At 44.6% G+C, this 20,092-nt stretch overlaps 1 protein-coding gene across 4 annotated transcripts in view; it reads left to right on the top strand.

Annotated features, from left to right (window-relative positions):
- Positions 1–20,092, top strand: part of LOC124612521 (palmitoyltransferase ZDHHC3) — a 116,617-nt gene that overhangs the window by 16,980 nt on the left and 79,545 nt on the right. For all 4 annotated transcript variants that reach the window (XM_047140780.1, XM_047140782.1, XM_047140781.1 and 1 more), the window contains exon 2: positions 10,417–10,537. In XM_047140780.1, coding sequence (XP_046996736.1) covers positions 10,457–10,537 — 81 coding nt within the window. In that variant the 5' untranslated portion in view covers positions 10,417–10,456. The remainder of the gene's footprint in view (positions 1–10,416; positions 10,538–20,092) is intronic.

Raw genomic sequence — 20,092 nt, 5'->3', positions numbered from 1 at the left:
GGGACACACAAGTACTGCAGCATCAATCAGACACCCTTTCACAAACTCCCCTTCAGAAAAGGGTTTCCCAGATTGTGCAATTCTTGATGTGATTTTAAAACTTGCTCACAGTGAAGATTTAGTGTGGTTGCCATTCTGGATAACTGAAAATGGTACATATTACAGCCTACAGTAAAACAGACATAAATGTAACACAAGAAACTAAGAGTTCAAGAAGTATCAGTTACTTTGACATACAGTAAAATTGAGTTGATATGTCTCATCCATTTTCTTAAGGACATTTAATTTTGCTTGCCGTTCTTCACTGTTGAGTACACTACACTCGTCTTTGTGATATGTATTGTAATGTCTTTCAATTGAAAACTTACGCTGGATGCCTATTATTCGGCGGCACAGCAAACACTGTGGGTTTTCACCAACGGCTACAAAAAAGAATTGCAGTTCCCAGTCATTTTTAAACGACTGAGAACATAGATCTCCCGTCCTTTGCTTTTTCACAGTACTTGCCATTTCTCAGTACTTCTCTGTTAAGGTTACGGTCACCAGGGATAAACGAGACTGGATATGTTGCGCTCTTGCTTGTACCACAGGGAAGTGGAGCCGCCGCCGTTCATTTAGGACACACGTCTAATAACAGATGTTGCTGTCGCACACGTGCAGCACTTCCGCACGTCTGCACAGTGTGCAGCGTTTGGCCGGCCCTGGTCTTGGGTAATAAAGGTGGTAGACTTTGGTTTATTGTTAGAATACTGGGAAAGTGCAATGAGTCTACAAAGGAGATTACTTACAAATCACTTGCGTGATTGGTTCTAGAATATTGCTCAAGCCTGTGGGACCCTTACGAGATAGGACTAACAGGGGATGCTGAACATACACAGAGAAGGGCAGCATGAATGGTCACAGGTTTGTTTAATTCATGGGAGAGTGTCACAGAGATACTGGGGGAACTTAACTGGAACACTCTTGAAGATAGATGTAAACTATCTCGAGAAAATCTGTTAACCAAATTTCAAGAACTGGCTTTAAATAATTACTCTAGGAATGTACTACAACCCCTACATATCGCTTACATAGGGATCATGAGGATAAGATTAGAATACTGCATGCACAGAGACATTCCAACATTCATTCTTCCCGTGTTACATACATGAATGGAGCAGGAAGAAACTGTAATAAGTGGACAGTGGAACATACCCTCTGCCATGTACCTCATGGTGGTTTGTAGAGTATAGATGTAGATGTAGAACTATGCCTGAAGGACACAGATCTTCCCTTCCAGCTCCTCTGTTAATCAACACTGCGGGTCCGGGGGTTAGAATAGGCCCGAGGTATTCCTGCATGTCGTAAGAGGTGGCTAAAAGAAGTCTCACATGTTTCGGTCTTTATGTGATGGTCCCCTGTAGGGTCTGACCTCCATTCTTTCAAATTTTTCTGAAGAGTGAGCCAATTGGGGTAGGGCACCTTACATGGTGCATCGTGTCCATCATGCATTGAGATCTTTAGCCCAATTTCTCATCGTCACATTGCAGTCCTGTTCATTGGGGCATCGGGACTCCCGGCAATGGCCATCCTGCCAGGTGGCCTTTGCTGCGGTAAGGTGGCACCCGTGAGGAGAGCCCCTGGTTGGAGTGGGTGACATTAGGGCGAATGACACGCCATGAACTGTAGAACGTTGTCTCTTGCTGGTGGTCCACTGCCAGCAGGCTCTAAGTGAGCAAAGTCTAACTTCAGTGCTAAGAAATATGACCCCAAGTCGTTCCCCTTGATGGCCACACCATGGGAGGAACGCCAGGCTAAAGATGGCAGGGAAGCTGATTTGCCCCAGTATCTGGTATGTACAAGAGTTGATAGGGAGTCGTTCATGTCCATGAAGTCTCAGTTTTTTGTGGAGCATCTGGAGGACAAGTTTGGGGAAGTGGAGGGCTTGTCCAAAATGCGATCTGGGTCAGTTTTGATAAAAACAACACCCTCTGCCCAGTCATGGGCATTACTCACTTGTGGCAGGTTGGGGGATATTTTTGTTACCATCACACTCCATAAGAGCCTAAATATGGTCCAGGGTATTATATTCCACAGGCACCTTCTTTTGCAGTCTGATGACGAGCTATGCACCAATTTAGAGCGGCAAGGTGTTCATTTTGTCTGGCGCATCCACCAGGTCCGAGGGATAACCAGGTTGGCACCGGTGCCTTCATCTTGGCCTTCGAGGGTGACACATTGCCCGAGAAGGTCAAGATGATGGTCTACCACTGTGACGTCAAGCCACATGTCCCTCCCCCGTTGCTGTGCTTTAAGTACTGGAAGTTTGGCAATATGTCTTCCTGCTGTACTTCCAGCCCCACCTGTCGAGATTGTGGATGTCCATCACATCCCAATACTCAATGTGCCCTGTCTCCCATCTGTGTCAACTGCGGAGAGCACCATTCATCTTGCTCGCCAGACTGCAGGATTTTACAGAAAGAGAGGAAAATCATGGAATATAAGACCCTAGACTGACTGACCTACACTGAGGCTAAGAGGAAATTTGAGTGCCTACATCCTGTGGCTATGACCACCTCAACGCTGCCGCTACTTGAACAGTTGTCGCCCCCATCAGTTCCTCGAATTCCTGTCGCCTCTCAGAACCGAGAGACTACACCTGCCCCCTTGATGGTGGGGGGACACTTCCCTCCCTGTTGCTCACCTACCACCTACTTCAACCGTAGGGAATTTCAGTCCCCACTTCTGAGCCAGAGAAGCGTAAGGCCTCTTCAGCTCCTCTTGCTAGGAAGGGGTCCCTTGGATCACTCCCTTCCCAGGATTCTGCTAGTGGAAAAGATGACACCTGCTAGTTACTGAAGAGCCCAAAAGCAACTGGTTGTAGGGCTTCACGCTCATCCTCAGTCCCAGAGAAAACCCAAGGAACTTTAACTCTCTGTCAGGGTTCATCAGTTGTAGTGGCTGGCGAGTTGTATAGTCCCAGACTAGGGGGCAAACCATACATTTTCAGTGTGTGAGACATCTGCAGAATGTGCTGGCCAGGGTATTGAGGTAGATCAGGACAATGTGGGCAACATGTAGTCTTGTGTTATCTTGCCGAAAGCTAACATCACCAGACCTCGAAGACAGGGCACAACTACCATCCTTAACATGTATGAAATGTAATGACTGCTATCCAAATTACCGACTTAGTGAACCACAGGAGATATTGTTGTGTGCTCAGTGGCACCTCATACTATCCACCAAGTGCTAGTCCCGCATGATGATGATGACAACAATGCTAGCTGGCAACAGTTGTTCTCCTCAAACACTCCATGCATAGACATGGCCATTGCAATGATGTACGCAGAACTGTTTCTAGTGTGAAAAGATGATATAGTGCCTCTCTTGTGTTCAGTGTTATCTTTGGTTGCACCACTGTGGGTGCACCTTTCCTCTCTGCTGCTGCGTAAAGGGAAGCTGAAGCAATGGTTGCCTTGTTGACAGTCTGTGATGTTCCAGATGTTTTAGCACCACCTGTGTGGTACATGTATTTCTGCAAACAAGCCCATTTTTTGACTCAATGTTTGTGATGTGACTGTACCATCCTACACAGGCAAGCAGGCAATATGTCTGTTCTATTGGGCACTAGTGTTTTTTTTTTTTCCTGTTGGATTCTGAGACATGTTGATAGACATTTCTCTCCCTCACTTGAGGCTACTCATGATCATCTCACAAGCAACCAGTATTTTATTTATTTCTTTATTCATTCTTAGATCATTCAGTACAACAGTATCAGATGTGTCACGTACATTACTGAAATAATATGTACATAAATAAAGCATAAACGAAGTAGGATAGGATTAGTAGGGCAAGGAGGTGGCCTAGTTAAAGGAACCATCCCAGCATTCACCTTAGAAACTTGAGAAAACCATTGAAATCCTAAGTCTGGATGGTCAGATGGATAATAAATCCCACTCCTCCAGAATGACAGTCCATTGCCTAAAGACTGGCATAGCCACGTTGCTCGGCATACGATTATATAACAGTGCTGAAAGGTATAACACACACACACACACACACACACGCACGTGCTGACACCACATCTATGAAACTAATCCAACATCAGATCCCTTCCCTGAAGAGGTGGTGAGGTATATTGCACTACATCTGAAACAGCGGAAACAGTAACTTATAGCAGAAACATTCTTTTGCAAAGACAATCACAGCACAGATGGTACCTCAGTTAACAGAATCAAAAAAACGGAACAGTAAATGAGGGTCTAGCAATCGTGTAAGCTAACATATTCACTTATTTTGTAGTAACACTTCTTGACATTTCATTCTCCGACCTCTTTATGTAAGTTGGCAGTGCATTATAAAGAGTGACACCGAAGTGGCTCACATGTCTTAAGAGTACGAGTTGTTTTATGTGTTCTATATGGCGAGACTCACAGTTGTGCCTATTATAACTGTGGTGGTAATTGCAGTTGATTTGCAGGTCATCAATTCTGGCTCTAGTCATCGACACACTTTTATATATGTACAGGGAGGGTATAGTAAGCAAATAGAACTTTTTAAATAGGGTTTTGCTGTGAGCCCTAGTAGAGCTGTGTGACAAGACTCAAATAGTCCTTTTCTGTAACGCAAAAATTTCAATTAGTTGACTATTCATTTTACCAAAAATCTATGTCATGAGCTTCAAGGGACTGGAAATAATCAAAATAAGTCATTCTAGCACCATCTGAGGACCAAATTTTAGAAATACACTGAGGAGCCAAGGAAACTGGTACACCTGCCTAATATCGTGTAGGGCCCCCGCGAGCCCACAGAAGTGCCGCAACACAACGTGACATGGACTTGACTAATGTCTGAAGTAGTGCTGGAGGAAATTGACACTATGAATCCTGCAGGGCTGTCCATAAACCTGTAAGAGTACGATGGGGTGGAGATCTCTTCTGAACAGCATGTTAAAAGGCATCCCAGACATTCTCAATAATGTTCATGTCTGGGGAGTTTGGTGGCCAGTGGAAGTGATTGAACTCAGAAGAGTGTTCCTGGAGCCACTCTGTAGTAATTTTAAACGTGTGGAGTGTTGCATTGTCCTGCTGGAATTGCCCAAGTCCGTTGGTATGCACAGTGGACATAAATGGATGCAGGTGATCAGACAGGATGCTTACGTACATGTCACCTGTCAGAGTCGTATCTGAATGTATCAGGGGTTCTATCACTCCAACTGCACACGTCCCACACCATTACAGAGCATCCTCCAGCTTGAAAAGTCCCTTGCTGACGTGCAGGTACATGGATTCATGAGGTTGTCTCCATGCCCACACACATCCATCCGCTTGATACAATTTGAAGTGAAGCTCATTCGACTAGGCAACATGTTTCCAGTCATCAACAGTCCAGTGGCAGTGTTGATGGCCCAGGTGAGGTATAAAGCTTTGTTCATCGAGGGTACACAAGTGGGCCTTCAGCTCTGAAAGCCCATATCAATGATGTTTTGTTGAATGGTTTGCACACTGACACTTGCTGATGGTCCAGAATTGAAATCTGTAGCAATTTGTGGAAGAGTTGCACTTGTGTTACATTGAACGATTCTCTTCAGTCATCGTTGGTCCTGTTCTTGTAGGATCTTTTTCCGGTCACAGCAATGTTGGAGATTTGATGTTTTACTGGATTCCTGACATTCACGGTACACACATATAGCAAAATCCTGACTTCATTGCTGCGTCCTATCGCTCATGCACCAACTATAGCAGCACATTCAAACTCACTTAAATCTTGATAACCTTCCGTTGTAGCAGCAGTAACCAGTCTAACAACTGAGCCAGTCACTTGTTGTCTTGTGTAGGTGTTGCTGACCGCAGTGGCGTATTCTGCCTGTTTACGTATCTCTTTATTTGAATACAAGTGCCTATACCAGTTTCTTTGACACTTCAGTGTAATACTCCAAGCAAAACATGCAGAACTGAATCTCTGGGAGAGTTCAATTACATGGTCTTTCCAGCTTGTCTTGATCAACATACACTCCTGAAAGTTTTGTGCATCATACCCTTTTTAACTTATTTCCGTCCAGTAACAGTTGGAGATCTTGGTTTTGATTCATCTTTCCAAATTGTATACCATTTGTTTCTTCATATTAAGGGTCAATCTGTTGGCATTGAACCACGAATTAAGGACATGAGGACTTGATCATTTGTAGACAGAGATTCCTTAACATTGCTCACTAGTGTGCTAGTGTCATCTGCAAACAATGTGATCTCGGCTGCCATTTCTGAGGTGTGTATGTCATTTATGTATATAAGGAAGAGAAGGGGCCGAACACACTGCCCTTCTGTACATTGTTGTTGTTGTTGTTGTTGGTTTTTTTTACTTTCTGTGCAGCAAATATTCATCTGATTTTATGATTAGAATGAGCTGATGTGAGTTCCACAACCTGTAATCTATTTTGAAAATGCCATTGAAACCATCTGTTTTCTATCCCTGTCATCGCCATTGCTTTCAGCTTATCTAAAACAACTTCATGATTAAGAGTATCAATGGCTTTAGAAAGATCTAAATCAACTACTACAGAGCTGCTGCTGCTGCTATCCAAGTTTATTACTATTTCATGTGTCTAATCCATTATAGCTGTTTCTTTTTTTTGGCCTATTCAAAAGTCAAGATGATTATTATTCAGTAGACTGTGGTCATTTAAGTATTGGGTGATTTGTTGTTTCATAAATCTTTCAATTATTTTAGAGAATACTGAGGGGAGTGAAGTGAGTTGATAATTTTCAACTTTATGTATATTACCACTCTTAAATAAAGGTATTAGTTTCCACATTCTTGATCTGTGGTGGAGCACTTCCTCAGTGAATAACAAATTAACACTGTGAGCCATGACCCGTGTAGTTTGTGAAGCAGTACAGATTAAGTGACGCAGTACATCATCTACACCTGCTGACATTTTGCATTTGAGGCTTTTAATCACTTTTACTATTTAATATTCACCAATTGGAACTAACCTTATGTCATATGTAGATGTATGATACCTAAGTTTAGCCTGATATGCAAAATTTAAATTAAGTGTTTGGGAAGCCATTGTAAAGTAATGTTATGTAATTTTGCAGGTCTCTTTTGCCAATATTGATATTATTCGAATTTGTAGGTATTGTTTTATGATCTTTCCTATTTCCCTTTTTTTAGTGTCCCATAGAGGTTTCGATTTATTGCCTGACATTCTTATTATGTTGTCATTTCTAATAGTTTTGACTTTGCAATTACCTGCCGATAAACTTTCTGCATATTTTATAAACTGGAGATCTGTTCATCTTTTTATTTGAGAACTGGGCTTTTTAAAGTCCTACAGGAAATCTTAATGCCTCATGTAATCCAATGTAGACTAGTGTAATGTGCTGCGAATACAATAGAAAGAAAGATCCTTTATCATTTAGCTACAATATAGCAGGTCAGCAACTGGAAGCAGTTAATTCCATAAATTATCTGGGAGTAGGCATTAGGAGTGATTTAAAATGGAATGATCATATAAAGTTGATCTTCGGTAAAGCAGATGCCGGACTGAGATTCATTGGGAGAATCCTAAGGAAATGCAATCTGAAAACAAAGGAAGTAGGTTACAGTACACTTGTTCACCCACTGCTTGAATATTTCTCACCAGTGTGGGATCCGTACCAGATGGGGTTGATGGAAGAGATAGAGAAGATCCAACGGAGAGCAGCGTGCTTCGTTACAGGATCATTTAGTAATCGCGAAAGCGTATCAGAGATGATAGATAAACTCCAGTGGAATACTTTGCAGGAGAGACGCTCAGTAGCTCGGTACGGGCTTTTGTTGAAGTGTTGAGAACATACCTTCACCAAGGAGTCAAGCAGTATACTGCTCCCTCCTACGTATATCTTGCGAAGAGACCATGAGGATAAAATCAGATAGATTAGAGCCCACATAGAGGCATACCGACAATCTTTCTTTCCACAAACAATACAAGACTGGAATAGAAGGGAGAACCGATAGAGGTACTCAAAGTACCCTCCGCCACACACTGTCAGGTGGCTTGCGGAGTGTGGATGTAGATGTAGAATTAGATTTAGTGATCTGACATGAGTGGACTCTGGCCAATTTCCTTGGAAAACTCATTTCAAAATTGGACATGAATATTGGAGAGAACACATCAGATGCATTGTTACTATCTGACTGCGAAAGCCCTTCTCACCAAGATTGATTACTTAGATTTCCAACAAAACTAGTGCAGTTTCCCACAGTAAAGTTTCTTTTGTCTTGCACAAGTACTTCCCCTTTTCTTCAGAGGTATAGCTGGAATTGTAAGGATGAGGGCATTATGATTGGATGGCCGTAAGCCATGTTAATAATTTCTATCTTTGTGGTGTCTACATTAGAAAATATGTTGTATATAAGACTTTGTTTTATTTGTTATTCCTGTGAGGCTGTTTATAAGAGGAACCTGTGGAATACATTAAGAAAGAGTTTCCTTGATGCAGATTCATTCACAAAGTTTATATTAAAAGTCCCCACTGACAGTTGTAATGGCTTTTTAGTAAATGTGATGTCCAGCGGAGACTCCAATTTATTAATAAAGGTGTCTATGTTCCCACTAGGTGCTCTATATACTGCTATAATGCAACTGAACAGCAGCAGATTCAAAATGTTTTTCAGTACTCAATGCTTCTGCCTCACCCATCCTTTTATATTCCACATTAGATTTAAGAAAAATACAAACGCCAGCAGCTGTGACAGCCTCCCTACAAAACTGTCTACCCAGATTATAATAATTAATGTTAACAATTGCTAATTTGAAATCACCGCATGAGAGCCCCATGATAAACATACAGTCAATATTGGAATCATCAACTGCCACTGCAACTTCAGGTTCAAAACATTTTTTTTCTCATACTTTCAATACCTTAGCTTAAAGTATGAAAACCTCTAGAACAGAGACAAATTTAACTCTCACTTTGTTGCTGTGTGATAGCTGATGCTGTTTTGAGGCAAGATACCAAAAATCCTTGTGCATTATGGGTTTTCTGCACCTTGTAGGCCTTCCATTTGGCTGCATCATAATGCTCTCAGCAGCAGATTCGGCATTTGTTGCTTGCCACCTTTGTGTTATTGCAGTTTTAATGGTCAGCAATGTGTTATCTCCTGTCCATGATGAGGACTGTGTGACTTGAAAACCCTGAATAGGCTGAGGTTAAAAGTGAGCAGATCAAGGTTTAACCCAGCAAGATGGGGCTACACTGGCAAAAAATATTGTGACTTTGGAACCTGCCTCCGTTGTCGAGATCACTGAGACATGCCTGTACAGTGCCGGTTGACTTGGAGGAAACTGGTTGAATCCTGCTGATGGAAGAAATTTTCATCACCTGTGTTTGGCCTGTAAGTGTATGAGAAGTGATGGAATGCAGTTCATGATTATCAGTCTCTGTACTGATGCCCTGAGTAATATTCCATACCCCTCCATGGTGTCTCATTGAGAGAGGGCATGTGACAATGTTGTAGGTGATCCATCCATCAGATGAGGACATTAAGCTTGGTGGTGCTCTTGGTGTTATTCAAGAATAATAGTCTGTGTGCCACCACTGAGTTCCTCTCTCTCTCTCTCTCTCTCTCTCTCTCTCTCTCTCTCTCTCTGACTCTCCCCTTCATCCATAACATGACAAAAACATCACCTGTTCAAACACTCATTACTGTCATCCACATGACAGAGGTATACACTTGACATTTCTTAACAGGTTGCAGGAAGCAATGGCAAACCACCACCTCTAGGACTTTCCCTATGACTTCAGTGTGGGATTCCCACATCTGCCTCCCAACCGCCATGTGATGAGTGTGGGACTAAGACCTGACTCATGCATACAAACTTCAACTTTTAAGCGATATGCAAGATTTTGGGAAACTGGTATTTTGTGTAAAGTTGTATTGCAGGTGCTCCTTTAAGGTTCTATAGATTGTTACACTTAACTGCCAAAACATCAGTCCTTGATCATATTTCTGGTTAATAACTAGAATACATTTAGGATAAACCATTAATTCACTACCACATACACATGTAGGGCTCAGAATGAAGTTTTATAGTCTTGCACAAAAGTCTGTAGAAGTTACAGGTAAGAATTTAGCACAAAATTGAAAACTCCCATATATTTAAAAACGAAGTAAAAGAGTATGGTACTTTGTCGCTCCTATAATTCATCAGACTATTGGGACTCAGGGCTGTAAATTCTGCTGAACTCTAATGTTTAATAAACTAGTTTTTGACATTGCAAACACAATCTGTTGTAAAAATACTAATTAATTAACTGTTACTTTTCACATTGTATTTTGTATGTAATTGAATTTCAGATATTCTGTATCACAATTAAAAAACAATTAAAACACATTAAATTTTCTGACCTACTCTTCAAAAACATTTCTTATTATAATAATTATTTCTTACAGATGAGAAAGTGGTGATCTAGAAGAACAACACAGATGAAGGATGGAATATGAGTATTCTGCTTTCAGGAGGGAAGCTGATACACACAATACTTGTTGTGGTGGTTTAGTGTGGTGTATTAAGGTTAGTAGACTGCTGTTCTTCCATTTCAGATGCCTATTATATAGTTACTGTTGTTTACATTTTCTTAAACTGTGTATAAGTATTGATTATTATTAAATATAAGTGTTATAGTTGCATGTTGAGTGGCTCACTGTCTGATGGAATGTAATTTCAGCAGCTTATTTGTTAAATATGAATAGGGGAGTTGGGATGTAGGAATTTGGGATAGCAGGGTAGGATGAATTTGTGGTTGGAGCAGAGGTAGTGCAAGGAGGCTTGGGTCTGATTTACATGATTCTGATGGACCTTGAACAGATAGAGGTCATTGGGGAAGGATGGCTTGGAGCCAGAGATCGGTAATTTGATGGTCAAGCAACAATGCAGGATTGGGATTGCATTCTGGCTAGGGATGGGGGAATTACCCTATATCTTTTCTTCCATGACCACCTTCTCGTCCAACTGCAGGCATTTGCTACCCCCATCGAAGGTAGGGCTATCTACGAAACCAGCCAGGTAGTCTACTAACCTAATTGTGACCACTGTGCGCCATCATGTATGGACATGACCACTAACAGACTGTATGTCTTCTTGAAGGGCTATCCCAAACTGTGACAGTTGGGCCACCCAGTTGCCAAGCAAGCTTTGTGAAATGATGTGCTTGATTTCAGTGACTGATGCGCAATCCGCGCTATCTAGATTCTTCCCACCACCAGCAGGTTTTCTGAATTACACTAGTGTTAACACTCGCTGCAATATACCCTTTGTTCCTGTACCCCCCACCCCCCACCCACTGCCCCCACCTCTCCCCTTGGCCTCAAACTTCACTAGTACTGTCCCTCACCTGCCTCTATTCCCTTCCCTGCCCCCAGTCCTGCGTCATACGTTTTAAGTCCTTCTGGCCCACCTGCATAAGCATTTCTGCTTCTCTGCTTCTCTCTTCTTCACTTTTTCCCCCCAGCACAGCTGCCTGATGCTGCACCTAGCAGCACACCATCATGACCCCACTGCACCTATGCTCACTCCCCACAGGCAGTACTGCACTGTCTTCCATCACCCCTACCCTTCCATCCCTCCTCTTCCCCATCCCACACCTCTTCTGTATATCCACGGCCCACCCCAGCTGACTTTGCTGCTCATCACAGTCGGGCCTTTGTGTCTGGAGACGACATTGGCTATGTGTGTATGAGTGCCTGTCTGTTACTCAACACCTTCTCTATGTGTTGGATAGCTATCACATCATATTGTTGGTTTATGTACAAGGTAGAGATGATGGTTAAAAACACTGCTACATCAAATTGATGTAAATGAGTACTAGAGTACTTAGGGCACATATTAAAAGGTAATGTGTATGACAACTGCCATGCCATTGTATACTACTGGCCATTAAATTTGCTACATCAAGAAGAAATGCAGATGATAAACGGGTATTCATTGGATAAATATATTATACTAGAACTGTCATGTGATTACATTTTCACACAATTTGGGTGCATAGATCCTGAGAAATCAGTACCCAGAACAACCACCTCTAGCCGTAATAACGGCCTTGATACGCCTGGGCATTGAGTCAAACAGAGCTTGGATGGCGTGCACAGGTACAGCTGCCAGTGCAGCTTCAACACGATACCACAGTTCATCAAGAATAGTGACTGGCGTATTGTGACGAGCCAATTGCTCGTCCACCATTGACCAGACGTTTTCAGTTGCTGAGAGATCTGGAGAATGTGCTGGCCAGGGCAGCAGTTGAACATTTTCTGTATCCAGAAAGGCCCATACAGGACCTGCAATATGCGGTCGCGCGTTATCCTACTGAAATGTAGCGTTTCACAGGGATCGAATGGAGGGTAGAGCCAAGGGTTGTAACACATCTGAAATGTTACTTCCACTGTTCAAAGTGCTGTCAATGCGAACAAGAGGTGACCGAGGAGTGTAACCAGTGGCACCCCATACCATCACGCCTGGTAATATGCCAGTATGGCGATGATGAATACACGCTTCCAAAGTGCGTTCACCGCGATGTCGCCAAACACGGATGCGACCATCATGATACTGTAAACGGAACCTGGATTCATCCGAAAAAATGATGTTTTGCCATTTGTGCACCCAGATTCGTGGTTGAGTACACCATTGCAGGCGCTCCTGTCTGTGATGCAGCGTCAAGGGTAACCGCAGCCATGGTCTCCGAGCTGATAGTCCATGCTGCTGCAAACATCGTGCAGATGGTTGTTGTCTTGCAAACGTCCCCATCTGTTAATTCAGGGATTGAGACGTGGCTGCACGATCCGTTACAGCCTGCGGATAAGATGCCTGTCATCTCGACTGCTAGTGATACGAGGCTGTTGGGATCCAGCACGGCATTCCGTATTACCCCCCTGAACCCACCGATTCCATACTCTGCTAACAGTCATTGGATCTCGACCAATGCGAGCAGCAATGTCGCGATACGATAAACCGTAATCGCAATAGGTTACAATCCGATCTGTATCAAAGTCAGAAACATGATGGTACGCATTTGTCCTCCTTACACGAGGCTTCACAACAACGTTTCACCAGGCAGCGCCGGTCAACTGCTGTTTGTGTGTGAGAAATTGGTTGGAAACTCTCCTCATGTCAGCACGTTGTAGGTGTCGCCACCAGCGCCAACCTTGTGTGAATGCTCTGAAAAGGTAATCATTTGCATATCACAGCATCTTCTTCCTGTGGGTTAAATTTCGCATCTGTAGCATGTCATCTTTGTGGTGTAGCAATTTTAATGGCCAGTAGTGTAATTATTTGATTGCTCCCTGGTAAACTCCTAATCTAACTGTAAATTGTACACCACTTAACACTCCCCACTTAATTTCCATACTGGTTCCTTGCACCATCCTCAGAAATGGCTGCAGACAATGGTATAGTTGAAGAGTCAAAGAGGCACACTTAAGTTTTCACAGGAACATTACAGTTTATATCCACTATTGTCATAAATAAGTCTGTTTCCATGGCCAAAGTCTTCTCCAGCTTGCCTTTAGTCATATGTTCTAACACAGGGTTCTCGCCAAAAAATGATACACGTCTAGGCTAAATGACAAACTTTGACTTTCAAAAATTAAAAATTCCAATGAAATCACCACTATTGCTACACATACCATAAGTTACTGATCTGTCCATACATGTCTGTGAACCTTTGTGCCTAACTTCTCTATTTTGTGAGCTCAGAATAATGCCCAAAATAATTTAATATTTGCCCTTTCTGTGAATCTACACGTCAATTTAGTGCAGTGTATGACAGAACCTCTTGTGATTATCATATATCTCTTAATATATAGATATATCTTCCCCACTCATAGTATTCATAAGACAGATTTCAAGAAGAGTGTAATAATCCTGTTGGGTATTTGACAAGATTTATTCCAACGTTTACGAAGCGCAGCTACAGAGACAATGCATAAGAAACATTTCTTGTTACACATAGCGACCAAAATAAAAAAAAAGAATAAACAATATTATGACTACATAATGTCTCATAAACTTCTTTGACAAGCGGCACTTTGCAGCAAGATAATTTTCCACTATCACTACAGGATCCCACACCCCCTCCCCCAGTGTCAACGATGTTGTTGCTTGAATTACACACGACATCCTGACTGCGTAACCACTTGGGTTGCATTGCAGTTGTGCCGCTTCTTGCAGTGTCACCAGTGCAATTGGTTAACCTCGGTTGCATGGCACCTGCACTCGGGTGTGGGATGGGAAGCTGTGCTGACATGTTTGTATTGGCTTGTCCAGTTGCCTTGTCCCAGCTGGTGGAAGTGGTGTTGTAACTAGGCTTTAGTCTGTCAACTGAAATTGTCATGAGGTTACTGCCAACATCCACTTCGAATTGTTTCTTGCCCTCAATGAGCACATTGTAGGGTCCTTCATAAGGTAGCTGTAATGGTTTGCGCATGGCGTTGTGCTGAATGAAAACTTGTTTGCATCTTGACAGGTCATGGAATACAAATGGATGATGAGACTGTAGTTCTCTCGGTGCCATGAGGCACAGTTGCCATATGTGCAACCACAATTTCATAACAGAGTCTGAGGCTTTGATCACATCGCTACGAGTACTGCTGAAAAATTCACCTGGCAGACGAATTGTTTGTCCATACACCATCTCAGCTACCTTGGCTCCCACATCCTCCTTTACAGCTGCACAGATGCCCAGTAGTATGATAGGTAGTGACATGGTCCAACGTTGTGAGTTGTGACACCACGAAGACACCTTTAACTCTTGATGCAGTTGTTGCACAAGTCCATCTGCCACTGGGTGGTACACAGTGGTTCTAATCATCTTTACTCCAAGCAGCAAAGCGAGAGCCTTGAACATATGTGAGTCGAATGATCTACCTTGATCTGTCCTGACGCGTAGGGGAACACCGATATGGGCAACCCACCCACAGAAAAAGGTGGTAGCTAAAGTCTCTGCTGTGATGTCTGCCATGGGAAAAACCTGTGGCCAACGTGTGAACTGATCGATTGCGGTCAGACAGTAGGTAAGCCCTTCAGATGGTGGGAGAAGTCCTATGACATACAAATGTATATGCTCAAAATGTTGATTGGGTGGCAAAAATGTGCCAAGCGATGCGTGAGCATGTCATATAATTTTATTGTGCTGGCATGCGGTGCACTGATATGCATAAGCCTTGTAGCCTGCATTCAAACTTTGTCACGCATTAGTTCATTTGACCACCTTGGTGGTTCCGAGGACTCCGTGCCCAACAGAAGGAGATCATCGACGACAGAGAGCCTGTGGGACAGGTGGTGCCAGGGGCTGAAATCAGACTGCATCTGACGAGTAACATAGGATGGCCACCCGTGGACCACATAGTTGAGAACTTGCCACAAGACAGGGTCGCGGCGGGTAGCCGCAGCAACGTCAACAGCCATAAGAGGAAGACCGTCCAGCACATCCCGGCGGGCAGAATCAATGTGAAAGCAGATGACCTCCTGTTAGTCAAAGGCAGGATTGGGGCCCACTGGGAGACGTGACAAAGCGTCCGGATTAGCATGGTGGGTGGTGGGCTTATACTGGATGGTGTAAGCGTAATTACGTAAAAACAATGCCCAGTGCTGGAGACGTTGAGCCGTCCGCTCGGGAACGTGAGAGTGGGGTCCAAAAAGTGTAACCAAGGGTTTATGGTCCGTCAGGAGGGTGAACTTTGCCCCAAAGAGATAGGAATGAAATTTTTGGACAGTGAACACGATCGCCAGGGCCTCCTTCTCAATTTGGGAGTAGTTCCGTTGCGTTGGGGTCAACGTCTTAGAGGCATAAGCGATGGGCTGTTCAGAGCCATCGGCATCCCGGTGCGCGAGGACGGCCCCATTGCTGTATGCCAATGCATCTGCTGCCACAACCAAGGGGCGGTCTAGAGAGAAGCGAGTAAGGTAAGGGGTGGACTTCAGCATTGCCTTTAAATGGAGAAAAGCCTGATCACAGGCAGGAGTCCAAACAAAAGGTACCCCTTTGCGACGCAAGTGATTGAGGGGTTGAGCAACGGAGGCAGCCTGGGGCAAGAACTTTAAGTAATAAGTAACCTTGCCCAGAAACACCTGCAGTTCCGATAAGTCCTTGGGACGAGGAAGGGCCTCAATGACCGCGACATTATGACCCGAAGGGCGAATGCCATCTTTGCTAAGCCAGTGGCACAAGTATTCCACTTCCGGTTGAAAAAAACGACACTTGTCCAGCCAACAGCGTAGACCACCAGACTGCAGAGCGTGAAATAAGGTGCTGAGGTTTTGTAAATGTTCCTGGCGGGAACGCCCGGTGACCAAGATGTCATCCTGATAATTCACACATGCAGGGATAGGCTGGGCAAGCTGCTCCAGGAGTCGCTGGAAAATGGCTGGCGCCGAAGAGACACCAAAGGGAAGGCGGTTGTACTTATACAATCCGAAAGGCATGTTGATAACCATGATGTTCTGAGATTCGGCATCCAAGGGCAACTGGTGGTATGCCTCAGCCAGGTCGATCTTGGAAAAATACTCTCCCCCGGCAAGCTTGGCAAGAAGGTCTTCGTGCCGGGGAATGGGGTAAGTGTCAACGAGGGACTGAGCATTGACTGTAATGCCGAAGTCCCCACACAGCCGAAGGGACCCATTGGGCTTCCGTATGACCACCAGCAGTGTCGCCCATGCACTATAGGTGACAGGTTCTAGCATGCCAGCGGCCTAGAGCCGATCAAGTTCCTGCTTGACCGCTGGCCGTAAGGCCACCGGAAGGGGCCGGGCCCAGAAAAAGTGAGGCTGTGCATCCGGCCGGAGGGTGATGTGCGCCTGAAAGCTGGAAGCACATCTGAGATCTGGTGCAAACGACGACACAAAAGCGGAGCACAGATCGTCCAAGTCCTGAAAGGGAACAGCCGTGGAAACAACCTTAACTCCGTTGGAAATTGAAAAGCCAAACAGTTGAAATGCATCCAGACCAAAAATATTCGAAGCCGACGGATGGTCGACGACAAAGAGGGTAAGGAGCCGCAGGCCATGCTTGTGTGTCGCCTGGACGACGAACTGCCCACGAAGGGGAATGGAACTGTCTCCGTAGGCGACCAAACGGCGAGAGGGAGGCGACAACGCAGGGGAGCCCAGCCGTGTATAGGTCGCCATATTAATCAGGGAGACGGTGGCCCCAGTGTCGACCTGAAAACTGACATCCTCTGTGAAAATGCGGACTGTGAGGAAAAGCTTCTGCGCCGATGGGTCATCCTGTGGGATGACCGATTGCAGAGCATGGACGGTATCTTGAGCCCCAGGAGGGGCAGGGCGGGATCGACTCGAGCGACTACGACAAACCGATTGGATGTGGCCCTCCTTGTTACACAGCGTGCGCGTTTTCCAGTGGTGGGGACAATCAGCCCGCGAATGGGCAGTAAAGCACTGTGGGCAAGGCGGAATTGGGCCGCGCGACCGGCAACGAGGGGCGATCAAATGTGCCGATGCCGTAGAGACGTCGGAACATGAAGAGTCCAGACGGCGCTAGCCACTGTCGGCCGGGCCACGTCGACGTCACGAGGGTGAAACCCGCCAGGACACCGCGATCGCTGCCACCTGCGGTCGCGCCATAAGACGCTCATTAGCCGCTTGAGCAATTCCTAAGGAGTGGGCAACGCGGAGAATGTCTTCCAAGGAGTGGTGTCGAGTTTCAGCGCCGCAGTACGGACCTCAGGATCTAGAGCCAGCTGAACCACCACATCCCGGATGAGGGTGTCCGCATACGAAGCCGTACACCGCTGATTGGTGCATGTAAAATCGCATCGATGGCTGAAGCCCTGCAAGTCCGTGACCCAGGAACGATACGATTGACCAGGCTGTTTATGGTACTGGTGGAACTCCAGCCGAGAGGCGACTGAGTGGTAGTGTTGGGAATAATAGTTTGTCAGCAAAAGGCAGATCTCCTGGAAAGAGAGAGCCACAGGATCGGACAATGGTGCCCATTTGCGGAGAAGAAAGAATGTGTTCGGAGAGGCCCAAGACAAAAACAACGACCGCTGCAAGGAGTCGTCTGTGACTTGAGAAGCCGTGAAATGTTGTTTCAGCCTATGTAAGTAGGTTTTACAGTCCTCTTTAGCGTCATTAAAGGGTGGAAACAACGACGGACGCGGGAAAGCATCGGACACTCGAGGATCCTGAAGCTGGTGCGGTAACGCGTCCCGGGCATCGACTTTGTCCGTTAGCAACTGCAGCGACTTTTGTAAGATGTCTAACTGGAGCTGCTGCTGCTGCATGAGCTGCTGCTGCATGAGCTGCTGCTGTTGCTCCAGCAGACAGACCAACTTCGCCTCCATACCAAGAACGACCACCTTTTACCTCGTCGCCAAAATGTTGTAACTGCGACCAGGACAGTCGCGGGGTAGCAAAGATGGAAGGCCCGGCGGGACCCGCGGAGAGGCCCGCGAACAACAACACAACGGAAGAGGACGGACACGACCAATGTAGGACGGAACAAATACAACAAGACCGAACAACAGAGTCACAAGGAAACACGAACCATGAAGTAAGCAGTCTAGCGCAAAGCGAGGTGTAACCCGACATAAGCGAGATTAGACCAACTGGCTGAGCGAGTGGCCAGCGTTTAAGTACGCTATCAGGGGCGCCGCTATTCGCCGCTGGGACCACATGTTCCACTGTGGTGCCCCCACACTAAAAGCGGGCCAGGAGGCACGCGCTGACACAGCTTAAGGCGCGATGGTGCAGGGTCTTCGACGTCTATGACATCTGGCGTGGATTCAAATTACGCGGCGCGTGGTACCAGAGAGGCTTTGTCAGATTTTTCTTCAAATGCTTACATGAGAGGTTTCTGGTCCGTAAACAGGGTGAATTGTTGTCCCTCAAGTTTGTATCAGATCTTCTTAACAGTGTCGTATGAAGCGTGCAGCTCCCGGTTGTTTATTTTATTTATTTATTTATTTATTGTGCTGTGGGACCAAATTCAGGAGAAATCTCCATGGTCATGGAACGAGTCAATACATGAAATTATAACACGATATTAGAAACAGATAAAATGAAATATAGAAAAACATATTCAGGTGACAAGTAGTAAATTTAAATGAAGAAAATCAACAATGTAACACTGGAATTTGCTTAATTTTTTAGCTCTTCCACGAGCTCCTTGACAGAATTGAAGGAGTGAGCCATAAGGAAACTCTTCAGTTTAGACTTAAAAGAGTTTGGGCTACTGCTAAGATTTTTGAGTTCTTGTGGTAGCTTATTGAAAATGGATGCAGCAGAATACTGCACTCCTTTCTGCACAAGAGTCAAGGAAGTGCATTCTACATGCAGATTTGATTTCTGCCTAGTATTAACTGAGTGAAAGCTGCTAACTCTTGGGAATAAGCTAATATTGCTAACAACAAACGACATTAAAGAAAATATATACTGTGAGGGCAATGTCAGAATTCCCAGATTTTTGAATAGGGGTCGCCAAGAGGTTCTCCAACTTACACCACATATAGCTCGAACAGCCTGTTTTTGATCCAAAAACACCCTTTTTGAATCAGAAGAATTACCCCAAAAAATAATACCATACGACATAAGCGTATGAAAATATGCGAAGTAGACTACTTTTTGTGTTGAAGTGTCACTTATTTCAGATACTGTTCTAATGGGAAATAAAGCAGCATTTGGTTTCTGAACAAGATCCTGGACATGGGCTTTCCACAACAGCTTACTATCTATCTGAACGCCTAGGAACTTGAACTGTTCCGTCTCGCTTATAATATGCCCATTCTGTCTGATCAAAATATCGGTTCTTGTTGAATTGTGAGTTAGAAACTGTAAAAACTGAGTCTTACTGTGATTTAGCATCAAATTATTTTCCACAAGCCACGAACTTATTTCATGAACTCCATTATTTGTTACTGTTTCAATATTACACACAAGATCTTTCTCTATCAAGCTGGTGTCATCAGCAAACAGAAATATTTTTGAATCACCTGTAATACTAGAAGGCATATCATTTATATAAATAAGAAACAGCAGTGGCCCCAGCACCGACCCTTGGGGAACGCCCCACTTAACAGTGCCACAGTGGGACTGAACATCACTACCACTCTCAATATT

This window comes from Schistocerca americana, chromosome 4 (genome assembly GCF_021461395.2).
Source record: "Schistocerca americana isolate TAMUIC-IGC-003095 chromosome 4, iqSchAmer2.1, whole genome shotgun sequence".
Classification (NCBI taxonomy): Eukaryota; Metazoa; Arthropoda; class Insecta; order Orthoptera; family Acrididae; genus Schistocerca; species Schistocerca americana.
The sequence above is the reverse complement of the archived record's forward strand: the minus strand, read 5'-3'. Positions and strand labels throughout refer to the sequence as shown.